Here is a 25,799-nt window from a genome sequence, read left to right as displayed (position 1 = left end):
AAGGTAATTACCATGGGCAAAAGAAGAAAGGAATTAACAGGTGGAAGAGGGACAGTTAGTTGAGTTTTTTGAGTGGGCAAAAGGCAGAGGAAAAGTGTTGAGCATGAGTCATCGAGGAGGTTGGGGGAGGGCAACTTGGAACAGCAAATGGATGTATTATATTGAATTAGAGCTGTTGTTAGGCCATCCCTCTAGAGGTACATGACAGGCAGGTGGAAATACCAATCAATGGTTTGGAAGAGAAGATTGAGCTTAAGGTTTTAGATTATCCACGTAGAGATAATAGCTTAAAACACAGGAGTAGATAAGTTTTAGTCATCTGTTCAATCAAGTGCTTCTTATGTGCCAGGCTCTGTCCTAGCTCAGTTAACCAGAAAGACAAAGCCCCTGAATTCTAATGGCAAAAATGGTTAACAAAGAAAAAGAGAAATTAACAAAATGTTTTTAAGTAGTAATAAGTAATTTGAAGAAATGTAAGAAAAGTAATTTGGTAAATAGTGATTTGTATGGCAAGGCAGGGTATTTTTAGACAAGGTGATTGGATTTGGCACTTAAACTAAGATCTAAATGACACACAAGAGATAGCCACATTAATATCTCAAGCCCAGGCTATTCCGTGCGGAGAAATGGAAGATTTCTAGGCTTTAACTGGTAGATCCTTAGGAGGTACTAGTATATAGCTGCTAGACATAAGGAAATGAACAAATCTAGAACCAAGAAGTTACTAGATTTGTCATTTAGATTCTCATTGTTGGTGTTTTTTTAGGGTGTGGCTTCTGTGGAGCTTTAGTAGCAGAAAGCAGACAATATGTATATGTAGTGGACAATGAATGACAAAGCATGAGAATTCTTACTTAAAGGAAAATTGGTAGTAATCTGAAGGGAAAATAGAGCGTGTCATCAGCTCAGCTTACATATAGACATGGTTCATCTTTTATAGGCTAACCTCCTTTAACATCCCATGTTCATGGCTCAGTCCACAGTGGAGGAGAATCATTACTTAGTCAAGGGCATTCAATACAGCTTTCAAAGGGCAGCCTAGCATAGTGGAAAGAGGTAAAGAATATTCGAATTTAGTTGAAGAAATCCCCTTTCTTCCCATTTATTCTCTCTACTTGAGGGTTCATATCTTCTTGAAAGATGACGTTTTTATCTATAATGAAATGCCTCCTTAAAAATCTCTGAATGACGTTTAGCAGTTATTCCTTAAAATATGAGTTCGGTTTATCTTCTCTTGAGAACTTCTTTTCTGACTCTCCTAACAATCCCTACTTAGTATACTCAGTATAGTATATGACTACTCTCCATGGACTAATCTTCCTCTGAAAGCCCTCAGAGATGCTAATGAACCTTTTTACTGATCAGCCTTTCCACCATACTCTGAGTTCCATTCCACTTTCATTTCTTCAGCAAATATCTATTGTGTACCAATTGGATTCCAGGTTCTGTTCTAGTTACTGGGACCCAGCAAGGAACGAAACAGACAAAAATCCCTCATATATTGAATTGTAGTTGGGAAGAGATAGACAATACATTTTTTAAAGTAAAATATAGTGTATGTTGATAAGGATTATGGTGAGTAATAAAGCAGAAAATTAGGGATGAGGACACCAATTACAGTAGCCAAGTGATCAGGGAAGACCTTATTGACAGAGTCATGTTTGACTAGAGACTTGTAGAAGGTGAAGGAGTGAGCAATCCAGTTATCTAAGAACAGGGTGTTTCAGACAAGGGGGAAGTAAGAGGTCCAGAGGCAGGAGTAAGTATCCTTGGAAAGTAGGAGCATCCTTGGTGTTTTCAAGAGATAGGAGAGCAGTGTGGCAAGAATGGAGTGACAAAAGGAAGAGAAGGAGGAGTTGAAACGAAGATGGAAGCAGGTGGCTAAATCGTATTGGGCTTGCAGGCATTACATGGGCACTGACTTTTACTCTGAGTAGAACAGTGTTTTGAAATGATGAATAATATAACACAACTTATATTTTCAAAGGGTCTCTCCAGGTGCAAGTTTATAATCAGCTTTAGGGAGCAAACAGAGCAAATAGAAGGCTATCACAATAATCAAGCAAGAAGAAACAGTAGCTTGGAACAGGAATAAGGGTGGAGGGGTGTGAAGTGGTCAGTTTCTTGATAAATTCTTAATATGCTGGTGAGAGGACTTAAATACCAGCTGAAATACTGTTATGTGGGAGGAAAGAACTGGACTTAAGGAAAAAAGCTATATTGCCTTTTCTACCGTATCTTTTCCTACCTCTCTTCAGAAAAAAAAAAATCCTAAAATAAAAGAAAACTTTAAAATAATTATAGTTGTGCCATCATCCACATGGGAAATAAAAAGTTCATTGCCCAGCCATGTAGACCCATCCCCTTCATATGGGTTCTTTCATTCATACTAAAGGACTCTGCTTATATCATATTTATCCTGAATTTTTAGCTCTCTGACACTGAATATAAGGAAATACACTTTTTAATGAAAATGATCATGTTGAGGATAAGAATCAGAGCTTACTTATAGAAGAGTGATGTTAAGATCTCATGAGAAGATTACCTACCCTTTATAATGCAATGGAATGTTTAAAACGTTCTTCTCATCTATCCAACCAAGAATTCTTCATCTACTATTCATTCCGTACTCCTTCGGCTCCAGGCTTTTTGCAAACGGGAACAAAATATATATGATCGATAGCATAGTATGTATGAAGTAAGAGAATGTTATCCGGGCAAATAACATGGTGATTGTGCTAGTCACTGGCTTAGAAAACATTTCAGATGACCACATGAAGGGCTAAGTCCTGAGTTTAGTTTTGAACCTGTTGAATTTGAAGTACCTCTGTGAATGTCATTGGATAAATGGGTCTGAAGCTCGAAGCAAAGGTCTAGTCTAGAGCAACAAATGCATAAGCACTGGCGTACCTATGGAAGCAGGTATAGAGGGATAAGAATTGAGTCTAAAATTCAGCCTTAAAGAACTATAACATTGGATAAAGTCTTTGAAGGTGGCTGAAAAGAAAGAGACTGAGAGGCAAGGACAAAAGCAGGAGGATGTGGTGTCCTAGAAGTCAAGAAAGAAGGTTCAGGATCACTGAAAGCACTTGAGTGTTCACTTCTGGTGAAAGGTCAAAAGATGAGCACTAAAAAACACTTCAGAATTTTTTAAAAAAGAAGAGGTGACTGGTGACTGTATTAAGAATCGCTTTATTTGAGAATGGGAGGAGAAACCAGAGTGGAGTGTGTGGAGGAGCTGGCAGTTTAGACATTTGTGAGAAACGGAAATGAGGACAGTGTTTACCAAGAAACAAACCAACCAACAAACACAGAAACTAACACCTCGCTACGAAAGAAAGCATCTTACAATGCTTTGTGCTACTCTGAACTCATTGGTTCCAAAACCCCATTTAATCAACACTTTCTTTCATAAAAAGCAGCTGAAAACATCAGAGACAGTAGCTTCTTAATATATTGCCAGGAAGTAGAATTTTTGAAACTAACCGTTCAAACTGGATTAGATCATTGCTATCATGTCTAGGGCTTCATTTGTTCTAGCCCAAAAGAACCATACGTGTTCCCCAAAACTGAATGTCTTGTTTGACCCTACTTAAGGATTAATTGCTGGTACCATCCAGACACAGACACATCTATTTGCATCATCTTAATAATCAGTGTCAAATCAAACTTTTAGAAACAGAACATTAGTAATTTTCCCCTAAGGCTACAATATACTTAAAATTTTCATGTGCAATTTCTCCACAGATTGCCAGACAACAGCAGCAACTTCTGCAGCAACAACACAAAATCAATTTGCTTCAGCAACAGATCCAGGTCAGAAATCATAATTTCATACATAAGTTCCAATTAAAACTATTTTGTTTCTCATTCTTAAATGGACCTAGTTGAAATGATCTACAAAGTAAAAATTACTTTCAGCATAATTCGTGATGCATCGTTTCCTGTGCCATGAGAACACTGCAGATAGTGACTCTCTGTCACAGGGAGCTTCAGCCTAAGCAAGCTGACGGTCATTTTTATCCCATATTGAATGGAATTTAATGTTAGAAATGTTTTTGTTTTCTCTATGGTTTAATGTTTAAGGTGTGCCTGAAAGTGTTCTTAATGGGGGAGGTGCGGGGAAACCTAAGCAGAAAGGGGTAACAAGCTTTCATTTAGAGCAGCGATTTTCAACTGGTGTGCCATGAGAATTTGTGAAACATGCAACACATGACTATTTAGTCAGGGGCACTGACCTCTTTTCCTTTAGATTGTCAAATTATAAAAAAAAGACAACAGCCAACACGACAATAGCTATCTGGTGTGAATCAATAAAAAATATACCTATTTTTTGTGAGATTGGCAAAAAATAATTGTTTGGTGTGCTGCCAAATTTTATTAATTAGTGTACATGTGCCGTGAGATGAAAAAGGTTGAAAATCACTGATTAATGAGCAGTGGTGGTGACAACTGGACTATGTGCTCAAGAGCCGTGTGTGATAAAGGTGGAAGTTAGGGGACATATGATTTTGTGTTCAAGTAAAACCTCACCCTTACCATTGCTGGGAAAAAGCAAGACATAGGGCTCTATATCCTGATATTTTTTCTGATATTTTTCTTATGTGGAAATTTGCAATGAAGCGAAGCATCAATAAAGAGGAAATAAAGCAGCTGTGTTAGTAACAAAAGGAAAAAGTAACTTTCCGACGATGTCCTGTCTCCATCGCTTGCTGGCTGCACAAACTTTGACAAAATGTGTGTCTCTTCCTGAAAATTCCCTTTCTGAAAGCACTTATTTCATAAGAGTATTTTTGCGGATTTAATGAAGCCGTGGATGGATAGCTTGAGCCTAGTATCAAGACAAATAGAAAGTTCTGAATGTATACTTGCTATGACTATCAACAAAAGGAGCATAAGTCATGAATCTGTGAGTCCAACCCCGTGTAACTTCATCTGGAAGTAACTATTCAATTTGCAGTTAAATATATCTGGGGAAAATTTCATCATACTCTTCAAGTTTTATTTTGATAATGCAACATCTTATTAAATGTGAATATTATAAATGACAGAAGAAAATGGGTCTAAATAATTTCATTCATTTGTTAATCATGTTCAGACATCTTTGCCAACAAAGCTTATTCCATTTTATCTAATTGGGTCAGGTACTCAATTTCTATAGCCTAGGTTATGTAGTCTACAGTGTTTACTCATTCTTGTTGTCCCTGAGATTTCAGTGAACGGGTCATAGCTTCAATGAGGCAGAAACTTTAGTGAGATGATCCAACCCCAAATCTTCACCTTCCTTAACCATAATTATAAATACAGTTCTAATGTGATATGATCCATCAGTTTATATCTGGAGTGTGGTTGCTATTGGGTTAGAACTGTTTATGGTATTTCCATGTTCAGTCTTATGTATGCTGACTTTGAGTACAGTTTTAGTTGATGGTACCAGGTTTTCTAGATTTAAAATGTTTTTGATTATTGAAAACCTATGATGATAAAACCATTATGGCAATCTCTTACTATAAATAAGATACAGTTCTATAATCAGAGATATGGCCCTTTGCAAGTCATTTGGTTTCACTGTAGTTTGATGAGGGTGCCAATGGTTTTAAACGCTTAAAATTTTTTATGAGACTGAGAGAGTCCTTTGTTAAACAGAATTGTAAAAAAAAGATGTGTCTACATTATAAATATGTAGAAGCCAAAGCTTTATTTTGACCATTTAAATTTAGCCAACACCTTCAGTTTATTTTTTGGAATTATGAATACTACATTCATAATGTGGGTTTTAAGCTCTGTCATAATGTTGAAATGGATGAATTCTTCCTCCAGAGCATAGAACACTCTAATTTATAAGTCAGAGCATTTTGGAAATAAAGAGCCTTAAAATTATTTGTGCTAGGAAAGATCGTCGTCGTCGTCGTCGGCAGCCGTCCGTCTCGAGAGACGATGGTGTAGCTTCTTAAGAGTCTATCTGCACGGCCGAGAATGGCTGTGCAGTCCGACTCGGGAGTGACATGGTATCTGTCTCCTCCCGTGTTGAATCGACATCTTGCGATGACGCTGAAGCTACAGAGCCTGGGCAGGGTAATATGGAGGATCTGCTGTTGCCCATGCAGCAGACCCCCCCTCTCTTCGCAGCTGAAGGGTCCAAGGGAAAGACGGAGTCAATACAGCTTGGGTTCAGGTGCGCCGCAGGAGTTGCCGGTGTTGATTACAACGTTGAACCGCCTTAGGGACTCCGGCTCTGGATTTTCTGTCGGGGTTTACTCCCTTAGCCTTTCCCCTGAAGAGGTATGCCGCAAGGCAGCGGAGGTTTTTTGGAGTCAGAGTTTTCCTTCTCTGATGTGCCCTGACTGGAAGATCGAACCAGCGACACTTAGCTCGCAGGCCGACGCTCAATCCACTGAGCTAAACCAGCCAGGGCTGCTAGGAAAGATATGACTATAGAAACTGTATTCCAGAGAACTGCACCCAAAATTAATAACTTGCCCAAGATCACACAACTAGTTACAGGGAGAGCTAGGGTCAGAGACAAAGTTTTCGGACTATAAATAGAAATGTAGCTAATTATGAGCAATTTAAAAGCTTAGAATTATTATCTGATCAAAATGTAAAGCTGCTGGCTTCCACGAGTTCACAGCGATGATAATTCGGGGGAAACATTCAGAGAAATGTTGCGATATTGTATCTGTGTAGTTGTCCTCTTTCTAGATTTAACAAGATAAATGATACTGACAGTCAAAACCCGTAAAAGTATTATTTAAAAAAAAGTTTGGGAAGTAGGGAATGTTTTGGGTAAAAAAATATAAGTACTCAGTAAGACTGCAATCTGAAAGGAATTCATTTTCACAGCTTCTAGTATATTCATTAACTAAAAGCATAATTCTAAAGCATATTTTATAAATTGTTAATTTGGGGCATTCTTACAAGCACTCAATGGTTATGAAAGTCACAATATATTTAAAATGGTCTGTTGAGAAATCATTCAGACAGTTATGGGAAGCACTTATGTAGTGGTATGTGTACAAATGAAAGATTAAAAAGTTAGGATATATCCTGTTTTTTCTCACATAAATCCTTACCATAGTTCATTTTTGAGAAAATTTTCTCTTTCTTCTCCATTGCACTTTCTCCTTTCCCCTGGGAGCACAGAACAAAGAGGAAGAAGAGTAAAAATCAAACCTGCTGTAGTGAAAGCCAAGTAAAATACATAAAAAATTTTATTATACAGTGTTTTTTTGTTGATGCATATATAGTAAAATGCTCGCATGAAAATTTACCACAGATTAAAATCTCTTTGATATCTGAAAATACTTATGCATTTTTAAGTTGATTTATTTTTCTCCTTCTTAAATATGGAGCTTTAAGACCTTGTGGAAATAAACATACCAATTTACATTACTCATCTTGATTTCATTTTCTTTGATGTTTTGTTCTATTGTTGCTCTGTACTTTAGAAAGCAATACGTTGCAGTTCCTTTATTGATAGAATAGTGGACGGCAATGTTTCTAGTCCACAAAAAAAGGCTGCTTTTAAAATTTGTGTTTCAATTAAAATGCATAAGACATTAATTTGGTCCCAATATTGGTAAAGGATGACATGCCCCAGCATTTTTGTTCGACTTTTACTCAGATCTCTTTAAAGGAGAGGTTAATTTAGACATGTTTATTTTATTTGAAGTACGTCATTGAATGTTTGTATGTGTGTATATGCACAAACATTTATATATTCTAATGACCAGGTTATTTAAAGATTATTTGGGCCTGTTAATTTTATTTCATTCCAGATAAAAAGAGTGATGGTAGGTTGTACTCTAGTTATTTGAAGAGAAAGTGCCATAAGATTTAACAAGTAAACTAGTTTTAGATAATAACTTAGGGCCAATTCTTTATGAATTATTTTTCTCTCTTTAAAAAGCATCCTTAGCTCTAAAGTGGCATGATTATAATTGGATTGAAAATATAATCTACATTACTTCCTTGTAAAGCCTTGATAGAGTTACAGTCGTTTTCCAGGTTTACATGTAAGTTAAGATTAAAAGAAAAATTAAAGTTTTCTGTTATTCTTTATAACATCATAAATCAGTTTAATCTACAAATAAAATTGTATTATAATACCAAGAAACATCCTATTATCTCTCAAGAAATTGTTCATTTCTTTATTAGATTCTTAATTTTAGGAACACCAAGAAGTTTCTCTTTTTTTCTATTATTTGGCAATATTTCCTTTAATTGTCCTTAAAAAAGAACATTTTTCTTGCATTTCTACTTATAGCAACTAGCTCACTTTTAATATATATTAGTACATTAGATGAAATTTATGTCACAAAAAAGTATATTACTATATTTTTGAGGGTAACATTTTTACTCTTTTGCTTCTGCTACAATGCCCATATTTTAGCAATTTTATTTTCCAACTAATCTATTTTTATATTGAATCAACCAACTTCTAGTACTGATAGTTGGGTGGTTTATGTTTCCAGTAATGATCCTAGACCAGCGGTTCATCTTGACCTGATTTACTGGTACCAAAACTTTTTAAAGTAAATGAATGTGACCTCTGCTGAGCTTCCATTGTGGTAACAATCTGACTGTCCCTGGAGTCCCAGTTTCTCTTTATCTTGACGCTCTGTATGGGACAGAATTTCTACAGCTTTGGGCTAGGGAAACATGTCCTAGTTTTACATTTTTTATTATTTTTAAATAGTACTTAATGGAATTTAATGTTTTTATTAGCATCTACTAGGGCCAACTCAACAAAATGCTTTACTATGTAAACTAAGATATTTCTAAGAGCAAATTTAAAGATATTGTATTTCTTGTCAAGTGAGTATTTGTAATGATTTCCCTACTGAAAGTTCAATGTTTGAATTTTCATAAGAGATTCCTTAAATTTGTTGCATTCCCCCTTCTGATAAAGTTTTCCAACTGTTGTTCATTGTGTTTGCTTGGGGGCAAAGAATTGATATTTAATAACTCCATTATTGTTTCTGATTCACAAATTAAGCATGTTTGGGTCCAGTAATAGTTTGGGGTTGCTGATTCCATCTGGAGCTAAATACAGAGCGAAGAACCAACCTCTGTTCCTTTGTACAGTTAATTAACCATTGTATATTCCATGGTATATAGGAAAGAGCTTGGTTCTTTAGGTGATATAGGAATATATCTGTGTAAGATACAATTTTAATTGTATTAAATGATTTTTTTAAAAAATAAGAGATGAGGTTTTCTGGAATTAAACACACCCAAATTTAATCTCTGCATCTTCACACCTCATCTGCTGTGTGATCTTGGGAGAATTGTTTAATCTCTCTGTGTTTCATTATTCCCATCTAATGGAATTATAATATGTAAATCACAACTCATTCATCTGAGGATTAAATGCGATCATGCCTGGCATGTAGTAAGCACACAATGCTAAAAAATTTTGCCTAAGTCATTAGAACAAAACAACTTTTTCTTTCTGTATTTCTGATTATGAACAATTTAATGAATATTACTAGCAAAAGGAGAATTTCTAGGAAAATTTGAATATAATCTACATGGCAATAGCCTCTGAAAACTATATGTTCAGTGTTTCAAATTCATATGATTTTAGAATTACAAGGGATTTTTAGAAAGCCTTTATTTAGACCTTTCTTTCTTTTTGACATTTGTAAACCGAAACCGAGTAAGGTTAGATTTTCCCAAAGTCAACAGAAGTTTTCACTTGTGGAACAATGGCTGGATTCCAAGTTTCTTGAATCTTGGCTCAGTTCAGTTTTATTTCACTGATATTCTACCATTTAAGGCTTAATGGCCCAAAGTTTTAAAATGAGTTTTCTTTCACTGGGAACTTACTCCTACAAAGCAAAAATACAATTTGACTTATATACAATTGAATGATTAAGTTGTAGTCATGGGCTCAACCAATTTGTGACAAAGGTTTTATTTTATTGGAGCCAAAGTTCTTGGAGCTTATTAAGAGTTTTGGTAATTCTTGATAAATTATTATGCAGAATGAAATCCATTAAAATATTTTATTGAAAACATAATAACATTAAAGGTGAAATCATAGTACCTGACTGACCTGCTGATTTATGATTTCTTTCTCTGAGTGTGGTAAGTTGGAAACATTTCACCCCCCTCAAAAGACCCCACACACGTACAGGAGCACAAAGAGATTGCAAAGTAACCTTGTCTGTTTAGGAGACTGGAAATGCCAAGAATAAACACCATGCAATTAAGGTAGCCTTTCACCCTGAGAAGGAAATGCATTAACTCCTTGAGTTCCAACTAACATTTGCCATGTGAAATAAAATATAGCACAATTGAAAGGAATATAGTTCTTGACATTCAGACAGATTAATAGAGGAAAAAAATATGGGCAATACAAAGAAGTAGCTTTATAGATGACTTTCCTCTCTTCTGTGTATTTTCTGGGAGCAGAAAGATAGGTGAGGAGGTAGGTCACCTCTTCTAAAAGAGTAGTGATCATGATTGCACCTCTGTCCTTTCACTCAGAGGGAGCTACTTTTAAGTCCTTTAAGCAAATTTTAAAATACATCACCTGATGATTACCTAATGATTTCAGTCCTTCATATTATTTCTGTATCCAGACAAGTTTGTCTCTGTAGATAGAGATAAAGATAGATTGATATGCATATGCATTTTCAGTTTTATTGATATAATGCATGCCACATGGCTAAAAGAGCATAAGGGAGTAATGAAATCAACTGTCCAGAGCCCAGATTGATATACTGTGCCCAGTCCTTTTACTCAGAAGGAACCACTTTAAAATCTTTACAAAGTTTTTATTTTGAATATCCAGAGCTACTTCTATCACCATTAAAATATGTTTATGTATTGTTTTCTGAATAGTTTTAATAAGATGCTCCTATTTTCCTTTCTGTGTAGCTTTGTGCTTCCTACTTGTCTTTTCTTTTTTCATGTTATTTGCCTTATTATTTCTATGAATTCTCGAGAATAAATCAAATTTCCAAAATCCCCTTTTCCTTGATACTTGCTTCTTTGTCCTCTGTCCTCCTGCTTTCATGTAGATTGGCTTGTCCTGCTGACATTCTTAGATGTCCATTTATAACTCTCCAGAGTTGGAATCACTGTTTCTAATATTATTCTTTTTCATGACATCTCTCCTTGGTTTGCTCCAGAGACACATCGAGAACCTTCCTAAAAGAAAAGGAAGTTGGAAATAATTTTCTTTATATTTCAAATCCATTAAGTTATTATCTTATAGCATCTATGAGAAATCTGATGTTGATCTGATATTTCTCCCTCTCTTGTTTGACATTTACCTCTTTTATTTTCCACTTCTTGCTAACTCTCCCATTAGGCAGATCTTATATTTTCTGAGTTAATAATTATGTTTCTTATTGTTCATATTTTTTGTCTCTGTTTCTTGATTTTTTTCTAGAGGATGGCCTAAAAATTATTTTTAAACTTCTTAATTGAATCTCATTTTAGAAATTGCCTTTTTTTTTTATTTTCATGAGCTTCTTCTTGTTCCCTGATAACTATTTTGTCAGGTTATCCTATGCTTGTGTTATGGATTAGTTCTCCTTGAGTGTCTCAAGATATGCAAATTTGAGGGTGTTTTTAAAACATTTAATTTTTCATTTCCTTAAATTATCTTTTTCTTTATTTTTTTACTTGCTTATGAAGCTTCTCTTTCAGCTTCAAGTTCCACTTGAATTAAAACAGTTACCCGTTGAGATTTAAGAATGAGAGAAGAAAAAAATATATTAGGAGCTCTGACTATGAATGAGGCTTATCAACAGGCTTTAGTGTGAACAGGAAGCTAACCATGTATTATGTGAACACTGCTTATAAATAAAGAAATTCCTTCGTTCTGAGTTACCAGTGGTCATGTTACCTATCTTACCTTTCCCCAGACTGTTCTATTTCTGTTGATGGAGGGTGATATTGCTGGAGTAAAGGTGGACTGATGAGACTCAGTTTCAACTAATGTTAATGCTTTCAACCCAGGCGTCACTCCTACTCTCTCATACCTGAGATTTCAAGTCCCAAGACTTGCAGTAGCGGGGGTTCTTGCAGCGCTGAGGGGGTTCAGAGAGCAAATTAAGCTCTATTTGCACTTAACCCCCTCCATGTATACTCCAGTCTGATTCACCCACTTCTATCATTTAAAATTCTACAATGGCTCTTAATCTTCCAGAAATTTGATCAGATTTCTTGCCTGGACATGTGTCTTATTCTTTTTATCTTAAGTGATATAGGTTTATAAATGTATTTGCTTTTATCATTTTAATGGTGTCTTGGGAAATAATGGAGATACTCAATACATGCTTAGTCTATCAACTTGGATGGTAAATCAGGGCATAGTTTTTTTCATCTTTTTTTTAAAGTAGGAGAAGATATTCTAAACAATAACCAGTGACTGGGAATGAAGGAGATTTTGTAAAGTGGATGAGTTGTAGAAAAATGAAGCTTCAGTATCCAAAACCAAACTTTAACAATTGTAAGATTTATATAATATTTAATATGCTTTTTAGTTTCCTTGATGGGAAGATAGTGGGGACAAGGGACATAGATATATAAGAGGAGTTCCTTGACTCTTTTTCCTCTTTTGATTAATTTATCAAGCAAAATAAGCTTATATTTATATAGAATTTTAAACTATGTCTTTGATATTTTAAACATTTTTAATATTATTATTGAGAACATAGTTGGAAAAACTGTATTTGATGTGATGTTGACAACAGTTTTTAGAAGTTGTAATCCTGGTTCTATAATTCATTTAGCCAGATGTGGGCTCTTCATTAAAAACACAAAGAGTACGTTTAATGGAAAGGGATTTTTCCCCTCACTTTTTATGTGGAATCTTGAAAAATCTTCCTCATGGTTTTTCTTTTTCTGTTACCCCATTTCTGTGTTGTTTCTGTGTTTCTTCTTTCTCCAATCTTTGCAGTATGATTTCTGAAGTGAAACTTGGGTTCTTTTATTTAACATGGATATTTTGGAATCACCAAGACGGACCCAGCGAGCAGACAGCAGTACTCCCCATGGCTTGGCAGCCTTTTCCCAAACAACAGTACCTGTGGAAAAAGCTGAACACTGGTCCTCACCGATGCTTTGCAGACCATATCTTAATCAGTTAACAAAACCAGGTCCATCAGTACTTAGACAAAACCCCAAGAATGTGCTCACCAAATAGTGGGAAAGAAAATAAAACAAAGCAAATTAACAACAGATTGAACTATATAGGCCAGGAGTCAATGTGTTGGTCTACAAGGCTCCTCTTTGATTCCCCCTTGGTTTATGCATTCATATAGTAAAATCAATCAATACTGTAGCAATGACTGCTCAAAAAATCTTTAGAAAGATTTTCTGTCTCTTGTCTTTGAAGAGAGTTGATAAATAGGTAGAAAATTAGGTGCCAATGAAATTAACAGAGTGTTACCATAAAATGAATTATTCCATGAGGAGCAGTTACATCATGAGTCAAGATGTACATTTCAGACATCCCTAGCACGTGACAAATTTGCTTCAGCCTTCTAGTCAGAATACTAATTTCTACTCAAAGACTGGTAAATTGTATGTAACTTACAGTCAATGAGAACCTAATTAACTTTTTACTCTGCCTGTGTGTATTTGACTCTTATTTATCTTTAGAAAAGAAAGACTAACAATCAAATAAAATGGGAAAGGAAAGATATAGAACATTGTGGTTACCTTTATGATACTAGGATGGTCCCAAGTAAGGAGAAGCAAAAAGAAAAACTGAAATTACTTCTTCTATGAATATTCCACAAGGAAATTCACAATCTTCATTATACTTGAGCTCACTGCAACATTTAATAAAATTGATCACTCCCACTTTCTTGTTACACTCTTCAGTTGGCCTCTAAAAAGTCACAATCTGCTTTTCTCTTAAATTCTCTATTCCTCATTCACAGCCTCATTAGGTGGATTCTTTCCCATTATTAAAAGGATAATTTGCTACAATTCTCCAACGTCTGACTTCTTTATCTTTACTTACATCCTAAGTGATCTCATCAATTGGCATTATATACTGTTCTAAAGATAATACTCTAGAACAGCGGTTCTCAACCTGTGGGTCGTGACACCTTTGGGGGTCAAATGACCCTTTCGCAGGGGTTGCCTAAGGCCATCGGAAAACACATATATAATTACATATTGTTTTGTGATTAATCACTATGCTTTAATTATGTTCAATTTGTAACAATGAAAATACATCCTGCATATCAAATAGTTACATTACAATTCATAACAGTAGCAAAATTACAGTTATGAAGTAGCAATGAAAATAATTTTATGGTTGGGGGTCATGACAACATGAAGAACTGTATTAAAGTGTCATGGCATTAGGAAGGTTGAGAACCACTGCTCTAGGATTTATTTTTTTATCTTTTCTCTCTCTCCTGGACCACAGCATCCAGTACCCAACTGCCTATTCAGTCTATTTAAATAGATAACTAATAGGTACTCAATTGTAATATTTCCAAAACAGAACCTTCATCTTTCCCCAACTCATTTCCCTGTTTATACAGCTATGAATAATAAACCATTTGCCTAGTTGCTGTTGCCAAAGACCTAGGAACTATCCTTGAATTCTCTCATTCTCTTACACCTCTCAGCTAACTAACACATCAGCATTAATTTTTACCCCCAAAATTTATCAAATGACCAACTTCTCCTACCATCGCTCTAGTCTAGGTCACCACCTTTTCTCACCTAGACAACTACAGTAGGCTCCTAACCAACTTGCTCATCCTATGTCCTGTATTGGCCCCCTCAGTAGATTTTTTACATAGCTGCTGGGGTGCTCTTTTAAATTTAACTGTGCTGTAATCATGTTCAAAATTATGTCCTTTGAAATAAGTTTTCTCACCTTATCCCATTGGGCTGTACTTCATCACACACTGCCAGTCTCTAACTCTCATTCCTTCTACCCCAGCCACATGTCCTTCCTGGTTTCAAGGAATATGCCAACAATGTTCTAGCACAAGACATTTGCATTTGTCATTCTCATGGCCAGGCATGCTTTCTCTTGGTCATCATATAATTCAGACCTGCACTTTATTCAGGTATCTTTTCAAATGCCACCCTTCTCAGAGAAGCTGACTCTGACAACACACTCCAATATAGTCTCTGCATCTCCCAGTCATCTCTGTCACTTGTACCCTTACTTTTTATCACAGCACTAATTACATACTTATATTTATGTGGTTTTTGCTGTACCCCTTACCATTACCACAATACACACAGGCAATACATTCTGTGGGATCAAAGATCTTATGTCTTCATCAGTACTGTACTGAAAGTACTTAAAATAGTTCCTGGCATATAAGAACTTTAAAATGCATTTATTTAATGCATGAATGAATGAATCATTAAAGTAAGATCACTTTGCCTACTCTGTAATGTATGTAATAATAAGCTAGACAATAATTTTCTCCAGGGATTCAAATAAATATTTCAGGAGCCATCAAACTAGATAACCATCATTCTCTGTGCTGTGTATGATTTGTAAAATCATTTTGTACTTGGAACTATACTGGTGAGAAGGAGCAAGCAGCCCACTGCTTCTTAAGTGCTTATCACTCTGCAGAGGTCATTTCATATAATTATCACAAGAATTCAAATAAGTTATGGCATTATCTCCATTTTATAGTCAGTGGAACTGAGGAGTGTGTGTGTGTGTAAGTGTCTGAGATCCTGACAGTCAAGTTCTATGTAAACTAAAAAGGTACCTTCTTTCTCTTTCTCCTTAGTGGAGTAGCAATATGTGATTTAATTCAGATAATTTCTAAAAAATAAGAGTAATTGATTTTATCAAACTGAGTGAATCTTTTAAACTGGCAAATATGGAAGGTGTTTTTGTTTTTAAGTAACTTAGTTGTCTTTCTATAGTAAGCCAGGTAAAAGAGTGCTCTTCTAGAAGTGAGGGATGTTAATATTTATAAATGGAGGAAAGATATGTTTCACATAAGCAAATGTTGCATATAGCTGATTTTCACCCACAAATGCCAGAAAAAAGTGGATGCCATGTTTATAAAAGATACATATCTTTAAAAATAATTATTTCATATTGACAATCTTGTTATACTTAAAAAGGAAATTAGAAGCGGTAAACTCATGAACTTTCATAGTATACCCATGTGTTTAACTAAAAGAGGTAAACCAATAAGCTAATTTTTATATCATACATATATTTAGAGGTTTATATTAATGTATGTGTACACATATAGTCAAGTTTCTATAATTTTTAAATCATTATTTTAATTCATTTTTTAATTTATTACCAAGATATGTATTTGGAAAAGTTTTCTTCTACCATCCCATCATCTAATTCTGAATACATTTTTTTCACTCCTGCCTCTACATTCCATTTCATGACTTTGCCAGCACCTGTATCCATACCTGCTGCTTGACTTTCTGACATAGCCTCTAGCCGTTTCCTTCACCCTTTTCAATTTATTTTCTCTCTCTCATAGTCCTTTCTCTGCCTAACTTTTCTCCTCTTTCTTTTCATTGTTCAATTGGATTTTATGTGTCCATTGAATAGAAAGTTGTTCACTAATAAACAAAGTGGGAAAAATTGTTTTAATTTTACAAGCAAATTATTTGAATTCTTGTGGGGCAATTCAAGAGGGAGAGAGCAAAGGAAACATAAACAGGCTCGAAGAAAGGTTTCACAGAGTGTGAGTGTAATATATTATGGCAATTTTTCCATGATAGAGGGTGTGTTGCCATGAGCCGCATGTCACGCAGTCAGGAAAAAAAGGAAGGATCGTGCAACCGTAAGGTAAATCAAGAGATAACAATAAATTTTTTCTGTTGCCTGGTCTGGATGTGTTCAGGATGTGTTTTCTTTATATCTTCATCCGCCCCTAATTGAGGATGCTTTAAAATTGAATGACTAGCAGTCAAAACATGTTTGCTTCAAGCTGAGAAGAAAAATGCCGGTGTCTCCACTTCTAAACTGATTGCGCTTTGTACACAACTGACAGCTACAGTCACTTTGAGTGACTGATAAGTGGGAAGCTTTGCCACTTATCAAGGAATGCAGGATGAAAAGAAAAGACTGGAGCCGTTTAGATGCTTTGGCATGTGCAAAATAACATCTTACATCAGCCAGACTCCAAAACACTAAAAGACATTTAAGATGAAGCGATGTACGTAGAAATGTGGTATACGTGTATGTGGGTATGGAGAGGGACAAAAGTTATTCAACAAGCTAATAGCTGCAGAGGGGTGAAAGAAGAAGCGTTGGTAGGTGTCAATCGATGGTTAAATAATTTACACATTTTGATGAAATTAACACTTAGTTTGAAACATCCAAATTTAAAATTACGTACCTATATTGCTCCATCCACCATTGTTTATATAATCAACTAGCTTTGACCAAATGAATGCCTCAGAGCACCTGAATAATAAAAATACCAGCTACTTATGTAGTCATCTTCACCCTGAGGAAGAATCCTTATTCTCATTCTTTTCTGTGTGCAAATGTTTAATATTTAAAATATATGTGTAAAATATTCTGTTATATCTAACTTAAACAACATGACTACTTATGATACATACTAAAGTCCTCAATTGCTTGTAAGCTGTCACTCTGTGAAGGTTATTACAGGGTTCTGATGGTAAGATACAATACTGTCATCATTGTTCTTTCTTTATCTGAGCGAATCCTCAGAAGTCTGTTTTATCTAAAATGGGAAAGATGTACTCCTCTCTTAAGCTTTTCAGTACCATATTCAGAACCACATGGAGTTAATATTCCCCTTTTGCCAATCTCCTCTCTATATATTTATTTCAAAGCCATTTTTACACTCTTTTCTTATCTGTTTTTAAAAAGCATTTGTTTGATTTTCATTTTGAGACTTGAAGAGAGAAAATATAAAACTATGAAAAAATTAAACCCCTCAAATTAACACTGATGTTTTATGAGGTTTTTGATACAGAATAATATATAATGACGTCACACCTGGAAAATGGAGAGAGAGAGACTTAGGAAATCTAAAATTATCTGAGTTTCCACAGGAAAAGATGAAAGGACAAGTGTGGTTTGTGAAAATATTTTATTTTTCAACCATCCTGGTTCAATTTAGATTAACCTTCTGTGATAGAAATCCATCAAGTCTCTGAAATTATGGGCCCTAACATTTTGACCTTATTTGTCCAAACTCTTTTTCTAGATGTAAAGATTAGGGTAGAAAGTTTGGTGCTCCCTTATCTTTAAGGGGTTTACAGCCTCAGAATGAAACTGAAAGGCCAACATAAAGAAATAAATCTTGAATTTTTTGTTTATTTTCACCGAGAATATTCTAGAAAGCTCAAGGAATCTATATATCCCAGAATAATTGCCCCAGTTCATTTTTTTAACCTCCTCTGATTTGTACCTTGTAATAACATTAAGAAGTTGTAATATACTGAAGTTTTCATATTCAGTTTGAAACATCTACCCCATAAACACCATTATGGCTTGGGTCCTTTTATTGATTCTTTTGCATAAAGTTTTAAATATTAAGTATCTCAAACTTGGAGTGTACCTTTGACTTTAAAATGTTTTAAGAGTGTCCACAACATGTTTAAGAAATTTTAAGTTTTTGCTAAATAAAAAAACAGATAGTAGAGCACACATTATAATTTAGCTATTAAAGTCATGGAGAAAAAAAGCTCATCAAGGAAAGATGTGCAAAGTTAAATGGGCATCTTCCGCAGCACAGTTGATGATTTAAATGACTGCAGTATGGTTAGGGGACTATTCTCCTTATGGCACTGCTTTAAAACCAAAGGAGAAACAGAAAATAACCTCAGAGTGTATTGCATTTATTTTATTACTACCTGTCCCTTCTCTCCACCTTGACCACTATTAAGTGTTGTTCTGTTCTGGCTGCATTAAGCTGTACTAAATGTCAGTGGGATGTCTCCGCACATCATCTGCTATAATGATCTGTTCCTACTCATAGGGACGCATTCACTGAAACTCTCCTTTTACAATCCTACAAACCCACCTACTTGCATAGGAAATATAATTCTCCCCTTATGCAGTCCCGAGCTGGTCTTAATAAACACAGTGGTGAGAAATGCTACAGGCCTCTTTTCTGTTCATTATTTAATAACTTGCTAAAAGGGAAAGAGCAGTAATTAAGAATACAAATGCTTGTTGTTGGCAGGTAGTTATTGAGGCAAAAGGAAAAAATTAAGGTTGAGAACTGACTAAAAAACATGAAATATATATTGTATTTTCTACATATTTTTAATGCATAAATTTTAATTTATTACAATGTATGTAACTAGCAAATCTGGATGTTTTGGCCTTTTAAAATTTAGTTATGGTGCTTACATACCTTTATGAAAAGTATAGGGGACTTTGAAGTACTATCAATTGGGTAGAGATCAAATATCTCAGATATTCTCTCAACTATAATGAGGATATTTTTGCCACCTTTTAAACAATGCTCAGATATTACTAAGATTTTCAGAACCCAGTGGGAAAAAGCCAGTAATATAGTTTTATTATAAGAGTAAGCTAAGGCCATAATTGTAGCTATTGCAATGAAGGATGAGACCACGATAAAGGACTTGGAAGGACTAAGCATAGAAGTGCGAAGGCATTTCTTTGTGTATGGATTTGGCCATATCTAATCTTTTAGGAAAGGGCCCTTGAAAGGGCACATGGGTACAAGAATTGAGGATGAATGATGATCTTTTCCTTGAAAGGCTATATGGGCTGTACACAGATCATAGGATTTAGAAACTAGAGATTTTACTATTTTCTACTTGTATGACTTTGGACAAGTCATTTAATGTCATGGATTCTCAGCTTCTTCATCTGTAAGTTGGAAATTTTAGTATCTCTTATATGATTGCTGAGATAAAATAATCAAATAACAATTTGAATATGTCTTAAAATTTGTAGAACCCTAGTACAAATGTACATTGTTATGGTAATCTATTTTCCCCTCCTTTGCTTCATATCGTTACTATTAACATGAAATTTGAGTAATCAGCATCCTAGAAAGGTTTTTGTTTGTTTCTTAGCTGTTTTCCCCGGGGGAGGGGGGGCAGAGTATGAGAGAAAAACAGAATTATGAATGTACTTTACAATGATATAATTAGCTTTAATTTGTAGCATTCATATTACTATGTATATTAGTATGTGTCTAAAGGAGTTTGTTGATTATAGCCTCATTTCCCAATGTTATGCCTTATACCACATTTCGTTATCATACATATGAAATAACCTGTCTGCTTATTGTCTAGAACAATGATCTGACAAAACCATTAACTATTCCAAGGTTCTCTTTTCTTTTATTAATAAAAGTAAATGCTAGCTTTCAGTGTCACTATTGGACTTACATTTCTGAATTAACTTTGTCCTTAATCAAATTGAGTTCAGGTATTAGTCTAAATGAATTTTTATGTAAGCACACCAGGTTATATGATTTATCAAAATCTAGTTTGAGTTTCACAATGGGTCACAATATATTCTGTGTTGCATAACTTATGGTTCCTCTGCATTTTTGGATTCAAAACTTTGGTGAACTTGAAAAAACTAGAATCATCTGAATGAAACATTTAAATCAATTTTTAATTATGAAAACTTTATCAGGTCTCTGCAGACAAGGAAATAGTTAAGCTAAGTCTGTATTTCATAAGACGTATTACTAGTGATAATTATATTTAGATGATAGTGAGATAAATGTTCTTTAATTGTTAACTAAAGTGTTAATTGTTTGAGGCCAAGCATTTCTTTGGAGGAATGACTACTCTGTCCTTTTAATGTCACTTACTGGACAGTTGCTGCGTTCTTTACCACTGATATTTCTGTATAGAATTCATTCTTTAAAAGGACCATGTGGGAGCAGTTGATTGCTTCATCACAACTGGCATCTTGCTTCCAGCTGTGTCCAATAACCTGGCATAGCTGTAGTATTTAGTGGAAAACTACTAATGTTGTTACTGGTTATAAAAACTGTTAAGGTACTTACAGAAATAATGGGATTTCTGCAGAGTAGGAGTAAGAATATAATTTCTATCTGACCTTTTTAAGTGTCACTAACCTATCCTATAATATAAAATTAATATGTGTGTTAAACCATTTTATTTTATTTCAAATATTGTTTCCAAATTTGTTAGTGTTTACTGCATCCTATTTCACTAATCAAGTGGTATGGAATTAAAGACTCATACTTAGTTATAAATTACAAAAAAGTAACTTTGCCAGTGCAATCATGGAATCTATTTTTTCAAAATAGAAAATGCTATGCTTCACAAAAAGACAATTGTAAATAATTTCATAAAATTTCACTATACATTATTTTTTTAATTAATATAAATTCCTTACTGGTGTATCTTATTACATGCATAGATATATGCCCTAAACATTGTAAATATTCTTACTAAAAAATGAGACTTAAATATTTGAGTGGAGTATTTAAAGGATACTTACATTGATTTATTCTTTTGAAAAATAAATACTTCTCTTCAAATACAGAAAAGTTTTCAGTATATTTTTACATTTAAATTTTACACATATTAAATCAAGTAATCTCAAAGCCAGACATACTGATATAGAAAATAACATACAATTGTAGACATACTGTTTAAAATTACTTTTAAATATTACTAACTTAAGTGGTAACTTACAGTATCAAAATTAGCCTATTGCTGTTGCCTTTACATTATACTTTAATCACTTATTTAGATATAAATGTATATGGCATGCTCATACAATGGAATATTGTATAGATACTAAGAAGAATAAGGCTGAGAAAATATATCAGCCAGGAAACATGACCAATACAGGGTGGGCGTATAGTTGTTCATATGGAAAGTAGTACAGTAATTGATAAATAATAATAAGAATAAACTCTGTGTTTTGCATATTCACAACTGTAAACCTACTTTTTTCCCACCTTAGATACATTCTTCATGGACCAATGCTAGTCATGAAATAAAATATATATTATCTTCTAGTTCAAATAATTTAAAAAGAGAAAAGAATAGAACATGAACACATCTGTCTCTTATCCTATTAGTGGAACATAAAATATGTAAAGGACAATTACATAATGCCACAGCATTCATGATTCAGATAATATCAATAGAGTCAACATCCCAGAAATCCTTTAGGGCTGAATCAATCATGTTAGACTCTTTACATCATCCAGGACAACAAGAAAAAATTTACATAATTCAGTACCGTATATTGGGGAAGCAAGGTTTCTGTTTTCTATTTTTAGAACTGCTAACGTGTTAGGGTCATAGGCTTGCCATAACAAATCCCCATAAACTCAGTTGGTTACGATAACAGAAGTTTATTCTCTCACAGTTCTGGGAGCCAGAGTCTGATATCAAGGTATTGGAAAGGTTGGTTCATTCTGCAGGTTTTGAGGGAGAATTCAATTTTTAATTATGAAAATTTTATCATATTATGCCTCTTCCTAATTTCAGTTGGCTGCGCAGCCTCCTTGGGGCCCCTTGGTTTGTAGGTACATCACTCCAGTCACTGCTCCCATCTTCTCATCATCTTGGCCCCTTCCTGTCTGTCTCAAATATATGTCTCCATTCTCTTACAAGAACTCCAGTGTTTGGGTATAAGGCCCAACTCAAATTCCAGATGTTCTCAGCTCTGTGTTCTTAAATTAATTACATCTACAAACACCCCTAACACCAAGTAATTTTGGCCATATTCACAGGTACCAGGGGTTAGGACTTGGATGTATCTCCTTGAAAGACACATTTCAACCTATTACAGCTATTAAGATTATTTATACATTGTGCTACAGTTATTTTTATTTTTACTACTGGATATCTTGTTTCTTTGAGAAAGTATTGAGTAGAGAGAAGAATGACTACCAAGAACACTGTCAATACATGAAACTGCTTTATCATGCTATACATATGTAAATTTTAACTTTTGGTCAGAATGCATAGTTGTTTTTTAGTGTGGCTGTACTTTGTAATGATACAGAATTATTATTGAGTGATATAGTTGGTAATGTTCAGAACTGCGCTTTAGTTTAGGCTCTTTCATTGAGTAGTTTTATAAGCTGAGAACGATATTTAATCTTTTGTAGTTCCAGTTTATTCATATGTAAATTTTAGGCAGTGCTGCAGGTGTAAAGTTCGTAATTAATGATGATTATTGTAATCATATGTTTCCTCCAGGTGGGTTCTGGCTGCTTGGTCTTTCCTGAGGTTACAATCAATAGACGTCTCTTACAGCTCTGCTGCTGAGCATGTGGACACAGCCTAAGGGTCATTTGTACCTAATGCATATTTGTTCAGCTGCTGAAATCTGTACAAATTGTCTTTATCATTAAGAAATTTTAAATACCCAGTTTAACATAACTTTTATTATTCTTATCATTTTATACTAGACTTCTGACCATCTGGCAAGAGAATTATGTATCACTCTTGGGCTATGTCTAATCTGATGCCAAAATATTTGATGAATTCCGTCAGATTTTGTTTTTTTTTTCACTTGGGTGAATTTAATGAACTTCCCTCCATGTCACTTCAAGCTCCCAGCACACAGGCCACACCATGACTCTTAATCTTCTCATCAGCTCTTCTGCTGAAGTATTTGGCCTTCACAAAGACAGGCTGCTTTGGGACCTGTCCCTTCCCCCAGAACTTTGTAGTAGCCTGATCGCACCATGTCAGTGAGGGGAGCAGCTCCAGTCCTGCTTATGGCAGCATTTACCCGTGTCTGCTCACTGACCGAGGTCCGCAGTTGATCAAGGTTGACAGTGGGGTCTTTAAGTGGTAATGCCTCCTACCAGCTTTCCCAAAGTAACCTGGGTGGTATTTGGTGAAGTAGATCCTGTAATGATGCAGCCACCAGCATGACCTTGGCCTCCCCAGTGCTTCCTGTGCTCATCGGCGTGGCCGTGGCCATGGCTCATGTGGCCCCGAAATTTCCAGGTCTTCCTCAGCCTGGATGGCATGTTGGTGGCCAAGATGCAAGAGGGCCAGTCAGATTGTTAAATAAGAGCTCTTGATTAAGGTTTTATTGCATTGACCACAGTGGTGGCTGGTGCATTGGCATTGTTCTGACATGAGAGATGTCATATGAGAAGTGTGGTGTAAATAGGAAGGACACCTTAGTCAAATAGAGCAAAGAGTAAATGGCTGCTGCACTAGCTACTAATGGTATGACATGAGCGATTTACTTACTCTCTTCCTTTCTAAAGTACAGGAAATATATCTTTGTTTCAAGTTTGTTGTGCTTGTTAGAAATAAATTAAAGCACCAAGTTAGTGAGCAGCTAACAGAAGGTGCTTAATAAATGGTAGTTAATATAAAATATTAATAGCGTCTATAACAAAGATGATGATAGAACTTCCAATGAAATGAATTGTTTTATTTCTTTTTTGAAGTAAGAGCCAGGATTTGTCACATTGTAGCAGAACAACTACTTTTTCAATATAATACTTCAATGCCTTCCAGTTCTGTTTTCTGAATGCAATCACTTTGGTTTCCTGTTAAAATTCTTCTGTTTAGTTTTGTTGACATATAGCTAACATTTCATCTTATGTTTTATAAGCTATATCAAGTTGATCAGCATATGTTTTCATAAAAATGCATTTATATACAGAAATACATATATCGGAACACAGAGATATGCTTTTAATCTCAAATGTATTAATTAAATACTATATTTTGCTTCAGAGATCTATAGCAGATGTGTGCCAACATTGTTGATTTTTCATAAATACATATTCAAATGCATAACTATTTTCTTTGTATATAGACACACACAGACTTTGTTGCCTGTATTTTAAATTTTGAGAAATATCATTCCAAAACAAGACTCAAAATGTGTTTAGAAATTATTAATTGATGGTTCTAATTTTAGAATTCTGTGAAACTATCCAAATGTATTGGGTGATGTACATTCTCTACAATGGCTTCCTACCTATTTTGTCTGACTCTAGTAACTTCGCTCTCCAGTTCTCTTTGTGCACTGCTGTTCATTGATCAGTTCTTTTTTTTTAAATCCGTAAATAGATTTTTTGAGGTATGATTTACACACCATAAAATTAACTTGTTTTAAGTGTCCCAGTCAGTGATGTTTGCTGTCAGATTAGTCTCCAGAAAACATCTCTTGTGCAAAACCTTGAACAGTCCCAAATATTTACAAGATTAAATGTTTCATTATTAGCCTGTCATTCAAGACCCTTTACCATTCAGTGCTAGCTTTATTGTCTTTTAGTTCCCTTTATGAACTTTTTTTAAAGTATATTTTATTGATAATATTGTTACAATAGTTCCAATCTTTTCCCCCTTGCTCCATTCCCCCCAGCACCACCCCTCCCCCAGTCATCCCCCCTCCCTTTATGAACTTGATGATCCAGCTAACTTAACTTTTTTTCTGTTTCTCACATTTTGCACTCTCTGACCCCTGTGTTTTACTCATGTGGATTCCTTTTCCTGTATTTCTTCTCCCCATGTCAAGTACAGTCACATACGTTAAGACAAATTTACATGTTCTCTTATCCATCATAGTTCCCTAATCTTCCAAAAACAAAAAGTTCCTCTGAACTCCTATAACATCGACCATTCTATACCTCTTTGTGGTCCTACTACTTTCTACCTCATGTTACACTTAAGCAATGCTTTATCTTTCTTATTGAAAGAAGAATCTTGATAGACTTTATCTTTGTATTTTCATAGCAGGTGTTTGATTTTCTTATGGGAAGCATACTCATTGCTAATAAAGACATCAATTGAAAATAATTAAAAATCCCCAGCTTCCTCACCTACAGAAAGCTGGTATAAATAACAAAAATTATAAATCTCAAGGG

General features: G+C 34.8%; 1 protein-coding gene across 3 annotated transcripts in view; it reads left to right on the top strand.

The window, feature by feature from the left end:
* SOX5 (SRY-box transcription factor 5) overlaps positions 1-25,799 on the top strand; it is a 941,468-nt gene that overhangs the window by 744,322 nt on the left and 171,347 nt on the right. For all 3 annotated transcript variants that reach the window (XM_090275485.1, XM_090275487.1, XM_090275488.1), the window contains one exon: positions 3,748-3,816. In XM_090275485.1, the coding sequence (XP_090131611.1) occupies positions 3,748-3,816 (69 nt within the window). The remainder of the gene's footprint in view (positions 1-3,747; positions 3,817-25,799) is intronic.

This window comes from Furipterus horrens, unplaced genomic scaffold, assembly GCF_987537825.1.
Source record: "Furipterus horrens unplaced genomic scaffold, mFurHor1.1.pri manual_scaffold_4, whole genome shotgun sequence".
In the NCBI taxonomy this organism is placed as follows: Eukaryota; Metazoa; Chordata; class Mammalia; order Chiroptera; family Furipteridae; genus Furipterus; species Furipterus horrens.
The sequence above is the reverse complement of the archived record's forward strand: the minus strand, read 5'-3'. Positions and strand labels throughout refer to the sequence as shown.